The sequence below is a fragment of the Chiloscyllium plagiosum genome, unplaced genomic scaffold (assembly GCF_037043375.1).
Source record: "Chiloscyllium plagiosum isolate Xiang-an unplaced genomic scaffold, Cpla_swu_hap1 HiC_scaffold_22, whole genome shotgun sequence".
Taxonomy (NCBI): domain Eukaryota; kingdom Metazoa; phylum Chordata; class Chondrichthyes; order Orectolobiformes; family Hemiscylliidae; genus Chiloscyllium; species Chiloscyllium plagiosum.
In genome coordinates, this window is record NW_028270160.1 from 33,257,887 (window position 1) to 33,278,181 (window position 20,295).

At 38.7% G+C, this 20,295-nt stretch overlaps 1 protein-coding gene across 3 annotated transcripts in view; it reads left to right on the forward strand.

The window, feature by feature from the left end:
- LOC122561150 (ubiquitin thioesterase ZRANB1) overlaps nucleotides 1-20,295 on the forward strand; it is a 59,623-nt gene that overhangs the window by 24,826 nt on the left and 14,502 nt on the right. Inside the window, exons 3-7 of one of the 3 annotated variants that reach the window (XM_087998935.1) lie at nucleotides 1,123-1,238; nucleotides 1,358-1,414; nucleotides 6,030-6,183; nucleotides 16,793-16,864; nucleotides 18,598-18,796. In XM_087998935.1, coding sequence (XP_087855061.1) covers nucleotides 1,123-1,238; nucleotides 1,358-1,414; nucleotides 6,030-6,183; nucleotides 16,793-16,864; nucleotides 18,598-18,796 — 598 coding nt within the window. Of the gene's footprint in view, nucleotides 1-1,122; nucleotides 1,311-1,357; nucleotides 1,415-6,029; nucleotides 6,184-16,792; nucleotides 16,865-18,597; nucleotides 18,797-20,295 lie in introns of all 3 variants that reach the window. The other 2 variants (XM_087998934.1, XM_087998936.1) reach the window with 2 other exon arrangements.

Sequence of the window (20,295 nt, forward strand, 5' to 3'; positions counted from 1 at the left end):
AGGAGCTTCGAAATTGACGTTTCGGGCAAAAGCCTGTGCCAAGTTCAAGATGGCTTGAACAAGTCTTCTGCTAATTGTAAGAGAAATAATAAAAAGGCAGGTTGAAGATGGGAGAGAAAACATTGACAAAGCCATGTTGGTGCCAGACAAAAGGAAATGGTGATGGGGCAATAAGCAAGCTTATTAGAGGTGTTGATTTTGGTCATTTGGATGGTCACTTTTGCTGAGGGGCCATGGCATTCATTTTTCGGGCAATCGTGGTCATTTGTGTTGATGTTTGCTATCTGTTGATCTAAAATGCTTGCGTATTGAGACCTTGTATTCGCTTGACGTTCCTTCAAATTTTCTCTTCATAAAAAAACCTCTTAATTTTTACCAAATAACTTGAGAGAAATGTTTTATCCAAGTTCAAAACTTTTCATGGACTGTTTAATAGAGAAGGAAAACTTAGGCCTCTCTAAAATAAGGAAATAAAAATTACTGTTAAGCAATGCAAACTAAATTAGACAAACTCTTACAACTTTACCCCAAGAATTAAATTAAGGAATCTTGATGTGAATTTTTTCCATGTTAAAACTGTGTGATTATGTTAAAGTTGCTGTGTCCTTTCATCTTTCCTCACTTCCCTGTTAATGAAATACAAAAGTCATATTTTAGTAAGTGATACTTAAAGGCTACTGGCAGATGTTGTGCAGCAAATTATCATGGCTATAACTGTTTTGCCTGATTTGCTTGAAATGTAATGATCTGCTGGAGATCTCATCCACAGACTTGCATGCTAATAATTTTCTAGAGTTTGGCCACTTATTATACATCTCTGATTTATTGTCAGATTTAGAGTTTTTTGCTATAACTTAAAAATTTCATGTTTGAAAATTGTAATACTTATTAACAATTGTTACTTGCATAAAGCTGCTGAGTCCCACTAAAATGTGGCAAAAGTACAGATGGTGGCAAATGTTGTCCAGTAGTTGTAAAAACTTAAATATATTGAAGTTATGTTCTGAGTTCGAGGCCCTGTGATATATGTAAACTCTTATATATGTGATATATATTGTAGGTTGTACTGTGTAGCAATATTGAAACAGGTAACTTGAATCGAGCATGCTTTGTGTCCGCCAGGAGTCGTAGAAGGGGATCTGGCTGCAGTAGAAGCTTACAAGTCATCAGGAAGTGATATTGCTCGGCAACTTGTATCAGATGAAGTGCGCTTGTTGAATCGTCCTTCAGCTTTTGATGTAGGTTACACCCTAGTACACCTTGCTATCCGTTTTCAGAGACAGGACATGTTGGCAATTTTGTTGACGGAGGTGAGTTAGCCTAATAGTTCTACCATTTCTTTTCTATTTCTATTTAGGAAAACTACGGGTTGATGTCAAATGAATCCTTGCAGTTTGAGGTTAAGCCTAATATAGTAAGTACCAAGAGATTTTTGTAATTCAAAAGTAGTGAGGGCAGTAGTCTAAATCCAAAGTGGCAGAATCTACTTAATTCATGCTACTTGTCTAACACATGCGAGATGGCACAGTGATGAACCTGGACTAGCCTAATCTGGAGGCCCAAGCTTTCCCACTATACCAGCCAATGGAATTTCAATAAAACTAAATTTAACAAATTTAAATTCCAAAGTCGAGATAATAACATGAAACTGTCATCGCTGTTTTCTTTTAACAAATCATGTTCGTTTAATGTTCTTGAATGAAAGAAATGTCCTTATCTGAAAATGACTTCAAACATACAATCATGTACTTGACTTCTAACTGTTCTCAAAGATGGCCCAGCAAGCTACTCATTGGCGGAGCAGTTGAAAGAAGTAAAGTTGGAATGACTGGCGCAGTAAAGAATAATACCGTTCCCTGTCAACACTGGAAATTCCTTCTTGGTGACATCTTGGGTTTACACATAAAGGGAGAGAGCAGTCTCGGACTAGTCCAACAAAAAGCCTGAAATAGTCACTCGAGTCATTTTACAGCTAATAGCCTGGACATCAGCATCCCTAGATACAACCTATTGCAGGACCAAAATAGCAGAGGTGATGGAATAGTTGTAACCATTCAACAGGGATTTATTCTGAGTTGTTGATATTGATGCTGGACTTCATATAGTCTCATGGCATCACATCAGATGTGGTAAAGAATATTTGCTGCCATTCCTCAACTGATGAATAAGCACTCATTCATCTTGGGCACAACTTGAAGCATCTGAGGGTGGGATGAGCACAGACTGTACTTGGGTGGTGGATGGTTGGTTGTTGAGTGTGGGAGTGTGGTTTGATATCCATCATCAAAAATGACTTAGTGGTGTCACTGCTGACTATATTGCTTGAATCCTCCGAAAAGAGACATATCTGCCAGACTTGGACATGTGGCAGATGGTGAGGCAAACATGAGTCTTTGTCTTCACCAATATATTCATCAATGACAGTACAGAGCAGTGTGACTACTGCATGCTCCTTTTTAATGTAAATTCCCATTTTACAGTAAACATACCCTCTGTTATGTGGTGTTACCACTGTATGAAATAAGATGGATTAGAAAGATGTAGGAGCTCAAATCTGAGCGCCCATAATGTGCTGAGGATCATTAGCATTGTATTGATTGGTGCATTATAACCTCATAGCTTGGCATAGCTCCATTTTACCATTAGAATCTATGTAGGGGCCTTCTTTGAAGGATGCAAGAGGGCGTACCAGTAGCAGACATTGACATGCCAAACTGTAGTTGTGACAAGTGAAAGCCTGACATGTCAGTGCAAAGGACAAGATTTAGAGCATTTGTAACCATCATCTGTCAGAAGTGCTAAGCAAATGGTCCACTTTGGCCACCACCTGAGATTCCCATCATTAATGCCAACCGTCAACTTCACAAGATATACAGTGCCTTCAGTTTGTTGATGCTGGAAATGTAATGGGCATGGACAACATAATAGTAGTGTTGAATGCCAGGACAAATGGCACCAATGGCCAAGCTGTTGAAGTATAGCAAACCTTTTATTAACCGGCACCTATGGGACCAGGAATGTGCTGGTTGATCGAATGTTCCAGTTAATCAAGAGGTCCATATAATCAATGTCGAAACGCACACTAAGTAGTAGAAACGTAATGTAAGGGGTATAAACATCACTGTTAGACTTTATTTACAGCATAAATCACTTAAATAATAATGCAACTTTGCCTTAAATAAAACTTGCTGGCAGAGTCTTCTCTCGTGTTCCCTCAAATGACGACTCTGATATTGCGAAGATTGAAATAATACAGAAGACTCTTGGTATTTTAGGGATATAATTTAATTGAAGATGCTGGTTAAAACAAAGTTTGCTGTATCCTGGAATGTACCCATGATGTGGAAATTGTCCTGTCCACAAAAGGCAATTTTGGCCAATTGCTGCCCCATCCACTTTCTCTCAGGCATGAGCAGAGTGATAGAAGATGTTGACAGTGCTATCGGATATCACTGGTTACCAAAAACTTCCTCATTAATGCTCAGTTTGGATTTCACCAAGGTCACAGCTGCTGACTGCAGCCTTAGTCAAAATGTGAACAAAAGAGGTGAAGTCAGTGACTGCTTTTGCCTTTGACACCTGGGTAGCATTTGATCGAAGGTGTCATCGGAGTTGTGACAAAACTGGGGAGAAAACTATCCTTTGGTTGGAGTTTTGCAGAGCAAGAAAGGTGTTGATTGTGGTCATTAGAAGTCATTCATATCCTTTCAGAGGCATAATTGCAAGAGTTCGTCCTGAGCTCTTTTTAGATGTGGTTGTAGTTGGCAAGGTCACCATTTGGTGCTTAAGCATAATTGACCTTGTACAGAGTGGTTTATTGGATCAATTCAAAGGAGAGTTAAGAGTCAGCCACATTTCGCGTGAGCCAGACCAAAAGGATGGCTGATTTCCTTCCCTGGAGGGCATTTTTGCACCATTGGGTTTTTATGACCATTGGTCTCACTGTTACCATTCCTGAGAGGAACTTTTGTTTCTAGATTAATTGAATTTAAAATTCTGCCAGCTGGCTACATGTCCCTAACCCTCACCTTGGGCCTCTGGACTACTAGTCCAGGGATATTACCTCAACGGCACTTGGTTCACAGATGTTATTACACATTCCTGCAGGAGATGAGACTTGAACGAGGATTACATGAGTCCCTACCATCTTGGCCTTGGATATTTTCTAACTGTTCAAGAAAGTTATTACACAGCTCAGGAGTAGGCAGGACTTGAACCCAGGCCTCCTGGCTTGGTAGGGGTGCTAGTACTGTGCCAGCAATTCCTCTGCCATTTCTCCTTCTATATTATGTAATTATCCTGTTCAGAGATGTTATAACACTTTTGAGCACTGTTGGACTTGAAGCTGGGCCCCTCAGCTCAAAAGAAGGGAAGCTACTACTGAACTACAAGAACCCGCCATCTCCCCTAGGTGTTTCTCTAATCAGCCTGTTCAGAAATGTTATTACCCGTCCTGAGCAGATGGGGCTTTAATCTAGGCCTCCTGGTTCAGAATATGGATGCTACCACTGCACCACAAAATTATCCCACTATTTCTCCCTATTGTCCAAGGCCCAAATATCTTGAACTATTTCATAATTAATCCTCCTGACCTTGTGATGGTGGAAGTAGGGATGTTTACTGAGGGTTGCATTTTCTTCAGCACCATTCTCTACTAGTTAGGTAATGATGTAGTCTCTGTCTGTGTGCATAGCAATAGATGGATGACATTTTGGGATTTGGATCATAAGAGGCAAGTGACACTTATGCATGCAAGTGCCAAGCAATGACCATCACCAACAGAGAATCCAACTATCATCTCTTGATATTTAGTGTATTACCATTGCTGACTCCCTACTGTCAATACTCTTGTGGCCACCATTTGACTAGAAACTGAAGTGGGCCAACTGTAAAACTATTGTGGCTACAAGAGTAGAATGGGAGTTTGGAGGTGAGTAACCTACATACCACCTGGCTCCCCAAAGCCTGATGGATACAGGTCTGATTGCATTTAAGAAATTCAACGCCATCCAGGATAATGCTGTCTGTTGATTTAGTACCTCTTCACCAACTTGAACACTTAATTCTTCGCCTCCCAATGTGGTGGTACCAGTGAGTACCAAATACAAGATGCACCACAGCGACTTGTCAAATCTTCAGTAAAGCAGTTTCCAAACCTGACCTATACCACATGGATGGGCATGAGTACTAGACTCGTAGGACATCACCAGTAGCAACTATCCTCCAAACCTATTTTGGTATTCCTTCAGTAAATCAAAATCCTGGAATTACCTTCCCAACAATGCTGTAGGTGTACTTACACCAGATGGACTTCAGCCTTTTGAGGAGCAGGCCCTGTCCCACTTTCATAAGCATAAAATTAAAAATCACACACCAGGTTATTTGGAAGCACTAGCTTTCGGAGCCCTGCTTCATCAGGTGGACAACAACCACCTAATCAAGGAGCAGTGCTCTGAAACCTAGTGCTTCCAAATAAATCTGTTGGACTATAACCTGGTGTTGTGATTTTTAACTTTGTACACCCCAATCCAACACCGCCACCTCCAAATCATTTCATAAGCATAATTACAAATGGACAAAAATGTAAGCCTCACCTGTGATACTCATAGCCCACGAAAATATTAACAAAAAGTAGTTTTGCATAGGAAAATAAAAAAACTGATTTCATATGAGCTTAACCAAGCCTAAGGTATCTTTGAATTGTGCTTCCAAAGGAAATAACATTTTTGAACATCTGAATTTGGTTTTCATTGTTATTCTTTGTATATATCCTAGGAGTGTTCTAATGCCAAATAAATTTCTTTAAAATTAAGTGTTGAGTGGTTTGTATAAGAGGTACAATCTAAGATTACAGTGAAAGTTGAAGGGTGATGCTTTTCTCTCTGACTATATTTGTAATGTAAACAATGAGAAAAGTAAATGTTGCATTGGAAATTCTTGAATGTGTATATCAGTACGTTCATTTCAGTTCTGATATATATTTTGTTTGCCTATTTAGTGCCTTTTATTCTCCCTATTTTTTTCTATAGGTGTCTCAACAAGCTGCCAAGTGTATACCTGCTATGGTATGCCCAGAGCTTACTGAACAGATACGTCGTGAAATAGCTGCATCCCTTCATCAACGCAAGGGAGACTTTGCCTGTTACTTCCTCACTGATCTGGTGACATTTACATTGCCTGCAGGTATCCTAGCATTTCGATGGGTGTGTTTTAAAATGTTGTCATGTGTCAACCTTTTAATGAAAGGAGCAATTAGATTTGATGAAAAGTACAATGTAGAACAAATGATTGAGTTTAGATATGAGAGAAAATTTAGAATTGTAGCACTGTCGTATAATAGTTAGCTTGTTTGTATTTGACACTTTCTCTTACCAGCCATTAACCTCAGCAGGAAGCTTTGCAGTGATTTTTCTCTTTATTTGAAGTTAATAACTTCAGTAAAGAAAACAATACAGTCCCTCAGCATGTAAAGGCACATTCAAAGACCGCTCGGGTAGATGGAAAGGTGGAATTGAGATAACGGTGCAGTATTTTTCAATGGTGAAGCATGTTCTAGAATGGAATAGCCACCTACTCCTAATTTGTATGTTCACATTATAAGGCACAACAAAGGCATAGTCAAATATATGTATGCTATAGAAGAAATATTGAGTGGCTAAAAACAAAAAAAATCTTGAAAAGGGAGATGGCGGAATGTCGAAAAGTTCAGGCACTCCAGCTGCTGACATCACTTTCAACGAAGAAATAAACTCCTGAACAAGAGAACTGCATTAATCAGCGTCTTTTGGGCTTATGCCTGAAACATTGATTCTGCTGCTCCTTGGATGCTGCTTGACCTGCTGTGTTTTTCCAGCACCACACACTCTACTGTGTGGTGCAGCATCTGAAGTCCTCACTCTCTCCCAACTGCATCAATCATGTTGAGAAACTTTTGTTGTGCTGTCAACAGCTGCAAGGACACTAATGATGACAGCTGCGGTGCTCGCATATTGTACAATGCTGTGATCCATGTAAAAAAGTCAGTCCTTTAAGTCAGCACCATGTACTTGTTCAGGTGGATGTCAAATATACTATGGCACCATTAATATCTGGATAGTTATCCCCAATTTGTGAGAGATATTATCTGGTTTGTAATTGTTACGTATGGGACCTTGCTGCACACAATTTGGCTGTCATATTTCCCATGTTAGAACAGTGCTGGCAATTTACAAGTACTTCATTGTTTGTAAATGCTTGGGACTGGCTGCATTTATGAAAGCATTATAAATGTGGGCTTTACAATTAATGCCAGAAACAAATTGGTCATTTGCTTCATGGTTGTTCACATGTTGGCACAGTTTGCCTCTTTTGTTTTCAATGGGAGCACCACCACAAACCAAACATCATAGAAAGTGGCTGATTGAAAAGTTTTGATCATATTCAAACAAAAAGTAAACTTTTAAAATGTTTTAACAGATTAAACCAAGACATTAGAATGTTAAGCATTTAAGATGCCATGGTGCATTTATTTAATTCATAGCTGAGCCATACAGAAATAACTGATCCCCAATCTTTGAATAAGCTGATACACGCTAAAGTAGTTGTCTGGGTGATTAGATTCAGCTCACCTGCGATACAAAGAGAAAACTTGTCACTGATTTACTGCCTTGGTACTGTTTAATTACCTTGTTTTTTTTCCTTCCCTTCAACTGAATTGCACACTTGGAATCTACCAGTGCTGTGACAAATTGCAATAGCAGAATTATTGAGATCCCTGAGCCATTTGAAGTGAGATGAATCAACATACTATTGTAAGATTACTGTTGCAGTAATTAGTCCTGACCTCATGTCACAGATGTTGTTTGATTTGTATTTGCCCTGCTGCTGGAGTTCCATTTGGACAGGTTTTCCTCCACATCCCTCTCCACGTTGCCAGTGGATGAAAACTGCAACGCCAGATCTAGTGATATAGGGGGCTGTAAATTTTATTCAATAGTTTTGAGCAAATTGAGCAATGATTATTGGCCTCAATGATTGTTCCCTTACCTTTGAAGAAGGTTGTGTTTTTTTTTTGAAAAGCTGATTTGGCAAAGTAGTTATGACTGCAGAATTTGTATCCCACCATGGCAGCTGGGGAATTTGAATTTGGATAATGGAGTAAAAGTTAAGTCATTGGTAATCACTTGCTAACGAGTATGATTGTCCACCTAGAAATTCCATGTCACGGTCATAGATTCAGTGGGTCCATGCAAAACTGCACCCTATCCTAGAGCCTCATTTCTGATCATGCACTTAGCAGGTATATCCAGGCTCGCTGACATTCCATTCCCTTTTCTTCTTTCCTCTTGTTGACAGGATATCTCAAAGAATTGTCTCTTCATACAAGAGGTTCCTGCAAGTATAGTCCTTCTGAGTGAGGGTCTCCCAAAAATTGACATCTACGTTGCATTTCTTGAAGGAAGTATTCAGTGAGTCTTTGTAACCCTTCCTTTGTACTCAAGTGACTTCCTTGAACTGGGTGCAGATGATTTGCTTTAGTAGACGGAACAGTGGCATCCCATGCATGTTTCCGGCCCTACTGATTTGGTTTTGGATGATTATGGCCTCCGTGCAGTTGCTGTTGGCTCCTTCATGGGTATTGATGTCTGAACACTTGTCTTCTTTACTGACACAAGGAATCTGTCTCAAACAGCATTGATACTTTTTGTAGGCCTTCAGGTAGCTATTATGCGATGTTGAGTTTTGGAGCCAAGAATGGACAACCATGGAGTTTATCTATGTGTTTTCCTTGAGGATATGCCTTCCTTGCCCAGGCTGACCTGTGTATGACTTTGGACCCAATGTAACTGACTTATAATTGCATCCACATGTTGGCATGATGAGCTACTTGGTGTCAGAAGCATTGAAATGAGCTATAAGATTGCATTTGGATGTGCCACCTGACAGATCAGAGTATGCCAACTCTTTCAACTCACAAAAGAAAACAATTCCTTGCAACTTAAGTTGTTTAATGTTGAAGAAAACATTCAAAGTATTATTGCATTATTCAATCTCTGTTCTCAAGTTGTCTTACGACTGGAAAGTTTTTGTTTTTGCCAAACAGCAGGTTTTGAGTATATCTTTGTCAATGTGGCATTAGGTTAGAAAGGTGTACAATCTTATACGGCTTGCAAGTGGAAGGGAGGTGGTGTGTGGTTTTGATGAGAATTTAGCAGCTCTTCACTTCGTGTACTAATCAATGAAATGCACTTCAGGTGTTAGGCTGCTAGTGTAGAATTTAGACCCAGGCTTTGAAGTAATTCATTACACTGTCATTTTTGTGAAATACATACAGGTGTTGAAAAGGAATCGTGGTTTAAATTCAGGAGGTTTTATTTCCATTTAAGTACTAACATTTTACCAAGAAGTGCTGTCATGAACTACTTAGGTACAGCTATTATACGTAATAAATTGGATAAGGAAGCTTATCGATGCAATTTAAATCTTTTGTCACTTTATTCAATTAAACAACCTTCTGAAATATGTTTGAGGTTTAAGAGAATTGCTCAATTTTAAAACTTAGAACACTCACCATTTTATAATTTCCAAAGTAATTTTAATTTATTTAATGGAGTTGTTAGCTACTGGTCATAGACTTGAGCAAATTGCACTCTACATGTCAGGAATGGTATCAGCAAATGGGATAACCTCATCTCCTCCCTAATCCAGCTGGATTCCATTCTCCCATTCTATGTCTTGTCCATTTGAATGCTTGCAAGCTTAAGACCCTGTTTCTAATGCTTCCTCATTCTAGAACTATATTTCATGCTCTCAGTTCTTGACATCTTCCTCTTGAATAATTTTATTCTGGCTGTGCTGCAAATGAACATTTACTATTTGTTAGCAGAGTTTGGAACTCTCCATCAAAATAATGCTCAAAATATTAATGAGATATGGTATTACAATCACTTTTCATGTGCTCTCAGGGATTATAGGTTTGTTTGTGAATACTACTTTGCATTATACTGTCGATTTTGTAAATGCTAAGTAGCATTTTGAGAGATCTGTACTATGTAATAACGCCATAACACATCTGTAGCATTTGATAAATGCCTTTTTCCCACTCGACCATTTATGCTGATAAGGTTAGAATATGCCAATTTTCAACTAAAAAGCTCAACTTCTAAGATTTTTTTTTAAACCTCTTCCCCACTGTCCCACACCACTCTATATTTAGTTTCAAATCCTGGAACTGCTTGAGGACCTGTTTTAACTTTGTCTTCAACAGCTAGCAGCATTTTTAAAAAACCTAAAGAACTGTGGATGCTGGAAATCAGAAGAAATTCTGAAGATGGTCACTAGACCCAAAACATGAAATGTTTTCTCTCCACAGATGCCGCCCTATCTGTTTGAGGTTTTCCAACAATTTCTATCTTTGGCCGGATTTTCATATATATTTTCGTGTAATAAACATCATTTCAGCCCACTTCCCGCTCTCGCGGTCAGTAGCATTAATAGCCATACTAATGGCTGTAGCCACAGTGCACTCCAAAGAAAAACCAACTCAGTGACTAACCCTCAGCTATCATGGGCAAATGCATAGCACCTGCCAGGAAAGTACATAATACTCTGAGAATTTGCAATCTACAAAATCAAGCACCAAGCTCCTATTTGCACAATAACACCTGTAAAACAAAATATTGCAAATAAGCTAAAACACAACTCAAATAGAAACATATAACCCCTCAGGCTATGCTGTTGAAAGATATCAGCTTTGTATTTAGCATGAGTAATTACGCCAAGGAAAATAGATATATAAAGACTCCTCAGTAGGAATAAAGCAAGAATGTTGATGGGTAAAGTGGAGACTGTGCTTAGTTTCCCCATGATCAATGCAACAGTCTTCTTTTAAGTATTAGAAATAAATCTTATTTTTTTAGATATTCATTCACAAGTTATATGGAAAATCATTTTATGACATTAGCCCAATTTTAATTCTGCTGAATCAAAATGTAACATGAAAACCAACGTTTGGTATTTAGATAAACTAAAATGAATCCTCAGTTCATCTGTATCCTTGTCTGGATATGCTTATTTCTGTGCATGTTTTGTCTTTGGCATTGTCATGATTAAAGTCATCTCGTCATTAAAGAATATCTATTGCCTTAGGGAGAGGCCAAGCAACCCTTCATGTTTGAATAGGTAGTGAGATTAAGGAAATCTTAATCGTGCAAAATTATGTTTGGCAGTTGAATTTTGAGCTTTTTGTGTAAACATACTGAAGCTTTCACAGTGCCTTTAAATTCACTTCTACCCTCTCAGTATCTCCAATTGGTTTCTTCAAGTTAACTGTTTTCTTTATGGGTGTTTAAGCATTCTATTGTGTTGTCAGTTAATATACAAAACAGTAAAATCATCAGAATCGCAATTCTGCTGGAGTAAGGGTGGAGTTTAAAATGTTTCTGGATAGGTTAACACAAATTGAAATTCAATTGTAAGATAATCATCCTAGCACATTTAGTAGTGACTTGGCCCAGTTATGAAAAGTTAGATTTGCGCTATATGCAAGATGAAAAGAGGATTATGACTTTAGACTTAGGACAGTTATGTTGAATGGCTAAATAAATCTCTAAAATCACAGACTTGCATTACTTCTGCATTTAAATGTAGATTTGGTTAATCTAGTACTTATGAAAAGTGATGCGGAATTTAAATAGTTATTAATTTTATCGTATTCCCCATGCACTGCAGAATGACTTCGGAAGTATATTTCTTGCTTGTAGTAATGTTCTAGGGTTAATTTTTAAACCATTGAAAGGAATTGGCATGTTTTAATTATTGTATACTTTGTTCTCATTAAGGTTTGAAGGAGGGGAATGTTGGATATGATTGATACACTAATTTCAAGTCTTGTTGGCTAGCCTTTTGCATACTTGAAAACTTAAGCCAGATACCCCTAATTTGTAGCTGATTTACTTCATCTTACCTCCAACTCTGTTTTTAATCCTTTTGTGGTGATGTAACCAGTAATTAAGCTTGTGTACTATCCTAACACATTTGGTACAACATTCCAGTAATGTTTATCAAACCAAGTGGAAATGATCCTGCAGATAAAAGCCAAAAGCAAATATTAAAACAGTAAAAATACTCAAGGGGAACAGCTCTATTTATTGTAGTTGCAGTGATTAGATTTATTGGGTACATTAGTCCTTAATCTGTTTGTCTGAATTAACAAAGATTGACTATTCATAGCATAGCAATATTACAAAATTATGAGGGGCATGGTGAAATATCTTTTAAACATCCACATGTACAAAACGTCAAGTTGGAAACTGGATTGAAGTTATTACCACTATTGCTATGCTATGATCAGGTGTGCCCTCAAACTCTGTGAGAAGCTAGGGAAGTGATTGCTGGGCCCCTTGCTGACCTATTTGTATCATCGATAGCCACAGGTGAGGTGTCAGAAGCTGGCGGTTGGCTAATGTGGTACTAATTAAGAAAGGGGGTAAGGAAAAGCCAGGTAATCATAGACTGGTATGCCTGATATCAGTGGTGGGCAAGTTGTTGGAGGGAATTGTGAGGGAAAGGATTTTCATGTATTTGGAAAGGTGAGAACTGATGAGGAATAGTCAACATGGCTTTGTGGGTGGGAAATCATGTATCACTAACTTGATTGAGTTTTTTTTTGAATAAGTGGCAAAGTAGATTAATGAAGACAGAGTGGTGGACATGATCTAAATGGACTTCAGCAAGACATTTGACAAGGTACTGTTTGGTAGACAGGTTAGCAAGGTTAGATTGCATGGAATACAAGGAGAAATAAGTACATGGATACAAAGTTGGCTTGAAGATAAGAGTCAGTCTGATGTGGTTGTTTGGACTGGAGGCCTGTGACCAGTGGTGTGCTGCAAGAATTGATCCTGGGTTCACTGCTTTTTGTCATTAATATAAATTAACTGGCTCGGTGGGGGAGGGGGGAGGATGGGACTTCGTCTGGTAGAACATTTTAATCAAGGATACTCCTGCATTAGTCTCAGGTTTGGTCTCTCAAATTAAAGCTTAACTGATCTTTTCTTTTAACCCAACATGTCCCAAAGTCCATCAGTCGTTTCCAGCTCCTATTCAAAATTGATAAATGAATAAAATAAATTTAAAAATCAGTGTGTGTTTATTATCAGAAGGGAAAGAACTTATACTAAATATAATAGCCTCGTCAAGAGCTAATTGAAATATGTTTGTTCTTCAGCTGTAAATGCAAGAATTGAGAGATTTATAAGATTTAAGTTATCTAAGTACATTCTAAGCTCCTACAATTTAGAATATTACAATTTGCGTTGTACTTGATGCATTGAAGTTTGAAATAGGTTGACACAAGGTTGGAGAAGTAAACTCTGTTGAGTTACCAATTTATCATGTTTCTAAAATCTAATTTATATTTATTGGTTATGTTAACAGCCCTGAATTTAAGTTATGCATGTTCCAGTTTGGAACAGGGAGGGCCAAACTGCACGTGTAACGTTGTCCTGAATTTTTTTCATTATTTTGCCATACAACTGGCTCGTTCAGAAATTAGATTTAGGAATCCTGCTTGGAAATTAAGGTGCTGGCAGAATTATTCATGTCAACAGGCACTAGTTTAGATGTTGATTATGTTGACACACTTGCATTATACAGTACTTTTCATGACCACTGGGTATTTCAAGTTGCAAAGCATTTTGAGGTATTTTAGGAGGCTGTTCTTTTGTAACATAGGAAGCATTGCAACCAATACCCCCACAGTGTGATCCCATAAGCAGCAATATCATAGATATTGAAGGATAAATGTCGGCCAGGACACACAACATTCCCTCTCCACTTGTCACTAAATTCAGTCAGATTTTTTCCACCCACTTGAGCAGGCAGATGCTGCTTCAGTTTAAATCTTAAGCGAAGAACAGCCCTCGCCAATGGCTGAGCACTCTCTCAGTGCCACACTTGAGTATCTGCTTTGACTTTATATTCAACTCCCTGAAGTGGATTTGAAACCAGAGCCTTGTGGCGGAGAGGCATGGTTATTAACAACTGAGCCTTAGCTGATGCTATCTATGAAAAGATAACTGGCTCAAAGGTAGGCGACAGAGGGTGGTGGTGGAAGATTGGTCACAGGCCTCCGGTCTGAAAAATAATGGTGTGCCACATGGATCAGTGCTGGGTCTACTGCTTTTTGGCATTTATATGAATGATTTGGATGTGAACACAGGAGCTTTGGTTATTAAGTTTGCAGATGATACCAAAATAGGTGGTGTAGTGCACAATGAAAAGGTTACCTCTGAGTACAATGGGACCTTGATAAGATGGGCCAATGGGCTGAGGAGTGGCAGATGGAGTTTAATTTAGATAAGTGTGAGGTGTTTCATTTTGGTAAGGCAAATCAGGGTGGGACTTGTACACAATGATAGGGTGCCATACAAAGAGACCTATGGGTGCAGGTGCACAATTCCTTGAAAGTAGAGCCGTGTGGGCGGCACGGTGGCACAGTGGTTAGCACTGCTGCCTCACGGTGCCAGAGACCCGGGTTCAATTCCCGACTCAGGCGACTGACTGTGTGGAGTTTGCACGTTCTCCCCGTGTCTGCGTGGGTTTCCTCCGGGTGCTCCGGTTTCCTCCCACAGTCCAAAGATGTGCATGTCAGGTGAATTGGCCATGCTAAATTGCCTGTAATGTTAGGTAAAAGGGGTAAATGTACGGGAATGGGTGGGTTATGCTTCGGCGGGTCGGTGTGGACTTGTTGGGCCGAAGGGCCTGTTTCCACACTAAGTAATCTAAAAAAAAGTAGACAGTAGTGACAAAAGGTGTTTGGCACGTTTGCCTTGATTGTTCAGAGTATTGAGTACAGGAGTTAGGAGGTCATGTTGTGGCTGTCCAGGACTTTGCTGAGGCCACTTTTAGAATATTGTTTACAATTCTGGTCTCCCTTCTATAAGAATAATGTTGTGCAACGTGACAGTTTGCAGAAAAGATTTACAAAGAAGTTGCTGGGACTGGAATGTTTGAGCTATAGGTAAGGGGTGATTATCCTGGGGATATTTTCCCTAAAGTGTTGGAGACTTAGGGGTGACCTTTAGAGGTTTATAAAATCATCAGTGACATGGATAGGGTGTACAGCCTTTTCCTAAGGTGGAGTTATCTAAAACTAAAGAGCATGGGTTTTGAGATGATTTAAAAATGACCCAATGCGTAACCTTTTCACGCAAGGGTGGTGTGTGTTTGGAATGAACTATTAAGGAAGTCATGGAGCTGGTACAATTCCAAAATTTAAAAGACATCTGGATGGGTATATGAATAAGGAGGGTTTAAAGGGCCAATTGCTGCCAGATGGGACTAGACCTAATTGGGATGTCTGGTCAGTGCATGTGTTAGACTGAAGGGTCTGTCTCCATGCTGTATGACCTTCTAATGCAGTCAGAGTCATAGAGACGAATGTTTTGGGAGCTTAGAAAAAAAAAGTTTGTTATTTCATTTCTATCCTTTTGGCTCTTGTAGACTTTTTTCAGTATAGTTATTTAATAAGTTTAATAGAATGAGCCTGCATGTTCTGGAGTTTAAATTAATGAGGTTATCTGTTTGAAATATCTAACATTCTTGATGAGCTTGAAGCTAAGAGGTTGTTTTCCTTGGCTGGAGTGCCTTGAACTAGGATAACAGATTGACTGACTGTTTGTTTAGGGTGGAAATGAAAAGTACCTTCAAGTTTCATCCATTGGTGGAATTCTGTAACCTAGAAGGATGTGGATATTCAATGAGTGAGTACATTCAGAGCTCTTTTTTTAGAGACTTGTAGAGTTTTTTTCTTATTTGCTTATGGAACCTGGACATCACTGGCTGGCCAACACTTTTTTATTGCCTGTTCGTAGTTACCTTGAGAAGGTGATAGTGAGCTTCCTTCCTGAACCACTGCAATCCATCTGCTGTAGGTTGACCAATAATTTGTGAGGGAGAATTCCAGGATATTGACCCAGCAATGAAGGAATAGTCATATTTTCATGTCAAGATTGAGAGCGGCTTGGAGGGGAACTTGCAGGTTGTGGTGTTCCCATGTATCTGCTGCCCTTGACCTTTAGATGGAAGTAGTTGTGGGTTTGGAAGGTTCTGTTTAAGGATCTTTCGTGAATTCTTGCAGTGCACACTACTGCTACTGATGGTCAGTGGTGCAGAGTAGATGCTTGTGGATGTGGTGCAATCAAATGGGCTGCTTTGTCTTTGGTGTCAAGCTTCTTGAATATTGTTAGAGTTGCACCCATCCAAACAAGCATTGAGTATTCCATCACATTCCTATCTTGTGCCTTGCAGAGTCAGGAAGTGAGTTACCTGCTGCAGTATTCCTCGCCTCTGACCTGCTCTTGTAGTCACTCTGTTTATGTGACAAGTCCAGTTGAGTTTCTAGTCAATGGGTAACCCTGAAGATATTGATGTGACAAATTCAGTGATTGTAACACCGTTGAATATCAAGGCGTGTGATTCAACTGTGTCTCTTATTAGAGATGGTAGCTGCCTAGCATTTGTTTGGCACACATGTTACTTATAGGATATAGAAACAGGTCAGAAAAGCAGAGTTAAGATGGAACGTGTAACTTTATTTAATGCAGCGTTAAGTAATATTTGGTCTATTTCCTGTTTGTTTTGTTTATTAATAAAATTGACTTCAGAAATTAATGTTGATCTGTTTTAAAGATGAGATATTTCATTACCTATCCCAAACTATATGATTAATAATGAATTTGACTTGGGTTTTGGGATGAGTTGTTTGTGTGGTTATAGTGTATAATGCAATGTTGGCTGTTATCTCTTGCAGATATTGAGGATCTGCCACCATCAGTGCAGGAAAAGTTATTCGATGAGGTGCTTGATCGGGATGTACAGAAAGGTCAGCAGTTCAGTGGGTTTTTCCCTCTGATTTCTAATTGAATGATGACACTCCTGATGAATTACACTTAGATTTGTTTCAGAATTATAGTGAGTGTCCGTTTTCACAACTTTCTTTCCTAGGATTACTGGGCGGCACGGTGGTTAGCACTGCTGCCTCTCAGCACCAGGGACCCAGATTCGATTCTGCCCTCAGGTGACTGTGCAAACTTCACAAAGACGCATTCTTCCATATATCTGCGTGGCTTTCCTCTGCGTGTTCCGGTTTTCTCTCTCAGTCCAAGCACGTGTAGGTTAGGTGGATTGGCCATGGTAAATGCAGGGTTGCAGGGATAGGTTTGGGGGGTGCACTCCTTAAGTGTACACTGACCCTCTGGGACAAATGGCCTGTTTTCACACTGTTGAGATTCCATGATTGATTCTGAGCAATGTCAAAACTTTCAACACTTCTAGTATTAGATCAGGTGAAAGGTTAATGTGCTGTTTCACTTAGGGCATTGGGATTCAAATGAAGGGCAAGTAAGTACGTTTTTAAAATTTATTCATTCACACGACAAGGGTGTTGCTGGCTAGGCCAACATTTATTGCCCAGAGGGCAGTTAAGAGTCAACTACATAGCTGGATTTCTGGAGTCACATGTAGGCCAGACCAGGTAAGGTTAGCAGTTTCCTTCCCTAAAGGGCACTAGTGAACCAGATGGTTTTTCCAACAATTGACAATAGATTCATGGTCATCATTAGACTTTTAATTCCAGATTTTTATGGAATTCAAATTCCACCATCTGCCATGGCAGGATGTGAACCCAGATCCCAGCTTCATTACCTGGGGTCTCTGGATTAGCTGTCCAGTGATAATAGGCTGTGGTCTCCCTGTGCTTAAAGTGGTCTCTGCTTCTTGTAAGAAGAATTTGGGAAATCTCTGTTACAGGGCAAAGCCAACTTTGAGGCTCTAAGATAGTCTGTCTAGGCCTTTGACATGACTTTAGATTTTTTTTAAAATTACACTGCGTTTGGGAGAAACTTGAAACTTGATGTTGTGGACAGAAAGAGGGTTTAATGTTTTATTTTGCTTCATTTGAGGCCTAGATTCAAGTCCCATCTGGTCCATTGGTGTGTAATAGCAACTGTGAAAAGGTTGGTTATGAAATACCAGAGGGTTAACTAATTGAGATGTAAAAAATGAAGGGACTTGTTATAGTTAAAACAATGCCCTTTAGGAAGGAAACTGGGAGAGCACTCATGGGAAGGTTCAAGAAAATCTCTTCTATCTATACTTCTAGGTTTAGACACAAAACAAGAGAGCCAGTTCCTAATTAGATTTCTTAAGGTTGATCAACAATGATCCAGTTAAATGGTCACCACCTGTTTGAGAACATTAACAAAGCAGTTTGTTGGTTCCTTTTAATGAGTGCATGAAAGATGTGGGTAATTGCATGACTACTGCATGCTGCAACCTAATTTCCTCTGAATAGGAACTGACTTCGTAGAGCTTTATAGATGTGAATCCATGCTCCCAGAAGATTGAGTATCAGCATATTGCTTTACCTAATAGGCATATTTTTCAGGAAAAAAATGTACTGAGATTTACAAACCTATCATTGGCAACTGAAATACTAGAGGTACTTTCTCGAGTAAATGAGTTTTATTTTATAAGTGCACCTTTTTGTGAAGCTTGAATTTGCAAATAGTTTAAGCTAAGTTTAGAGTATTGTTTTTAATCCTTATACATTTATAGAATTAGAGGAAGAATCACCTATTATAAATTGGTCCTTGGAGCTAGGAAGCCGGCTGGATAGTCGATTATATGCTCTTTGGAACCGCACAGCAGGTGACTGCCTGCTTGATTCGGTGCTACAAGCAACGTGGGGTATTTACGATAAAGATTCGGTTCTTCGGAAAGCTCTTCATGACAGCTTGCATGACTGTTCACACTGGTAAGGATTTTAAGAATAGTTTTGATCATTTTTCTTCTACAGCGAAGCTCCGAGGTATGCAAAAGTACTCTCTTAGCTAAGGCTAAACAGTTGGGACACTACTCACTGGACTTTAGAAAAATTAAAGATTATCTCATTGAAACATGCAGTATTCTTAAGGCACATGACCGGGTAAATGCTGAGAGGATGTTTCTACTCATGGAAGAGGCTTGGACCTCAGGGCATGGTCCCTGAATAAAGGGGTATCTTTTATCTAATCACTTCCCTTAGAATTACTAGGTTTTGTGCATTTTGTTTTTAAAAAGGGCAAGGAGGGTTTTTAAAACTAGCTGGAATTGTTTCCTTTCACTGAATTATACTTAAAATATTTGTTTTTCCCTTAGTGTTGTCCTGAACTATTTTTTATTCAAGATTAAGTGCAAGAGATTTAGAGCAGAGGTCAGGAGAAACTTGTTTTTTTAAATAATTGCATGGCTAGCATTCACTTTGAGTTGGTGGTTGATAAACAATTTGTCATTGAGTAGATTAGAATGGTGAAGTGTGATTGGGATTGTTTGTATGGAAGTTAAGTCCAAATACAAACTGACTGATCCAGGTGGTCTTTTTCTTTGTTTCAACCTGTGTGTATTTTTGTGGTATAATCTTAATTATATTTTGCCACCCCAATTTCTTCTTAAGTTTTGGTGCCATTTGGGGAGCAGGCTATTATAGATGTGGTACTGTGCAATTAGACAGAATTAATAACTTTGTAGTAAAGGAACCTTTTAGGTGATAGTGATGAAACATGATAATGTTTCACTTTCAGTTTTAAATATGAGAATTGTGAACATAACAATTAGTGTTTTAACCTGATAAAGCAATGTAAGAATATGAGGGTAGAATTGTCTAAAGTTAACTGTGAAATGAAATTAAAAGGTCTTAAGATCTTTAACTCTAACTCTAAAGATTTATCCTGGTGACAAAAATCTCCGAGAAGATTGCAAAATCTATGGTTAAGTTATGGATGGTATCAAATTGAAAGAAACACTGTACAACACTCCCAAAATTAGTGTCAGGTCGGAAGATTGGACAGATTCTAAGAACAAAGATATGACCCTTTTTTAAACAAAAAATATAGGTGGAGTATGAGGGGATGTTCACTTAAAAAGATATGAAAAAAGGTTGTTTCCATAAGTATTTTCATCATCATGTAAAAGGCACTGGGACAGTTAAAAGACCCAAATGTTGACAAGCTTCTTGGCTCTTAAAAGAAGTAGTTGTTGTGACAGTAAAGATGCTAGTTATAATCTTGCATCATTTCTTAAATTCTGAAAGAGTCCCTGTGGATTAGAAAATACTAAATGTAATACAATTTATCAAGAAAGCAGGAAATGATAGGACCTAACATCTGGCATAACTAAACTACTTGAATCTATTATTGAAGAGATATTAAGACATTTCAAAATAAATAATAGAATTAGACAAACTGAACATGATTTTTTGCAAAGGAAGTTCAAATA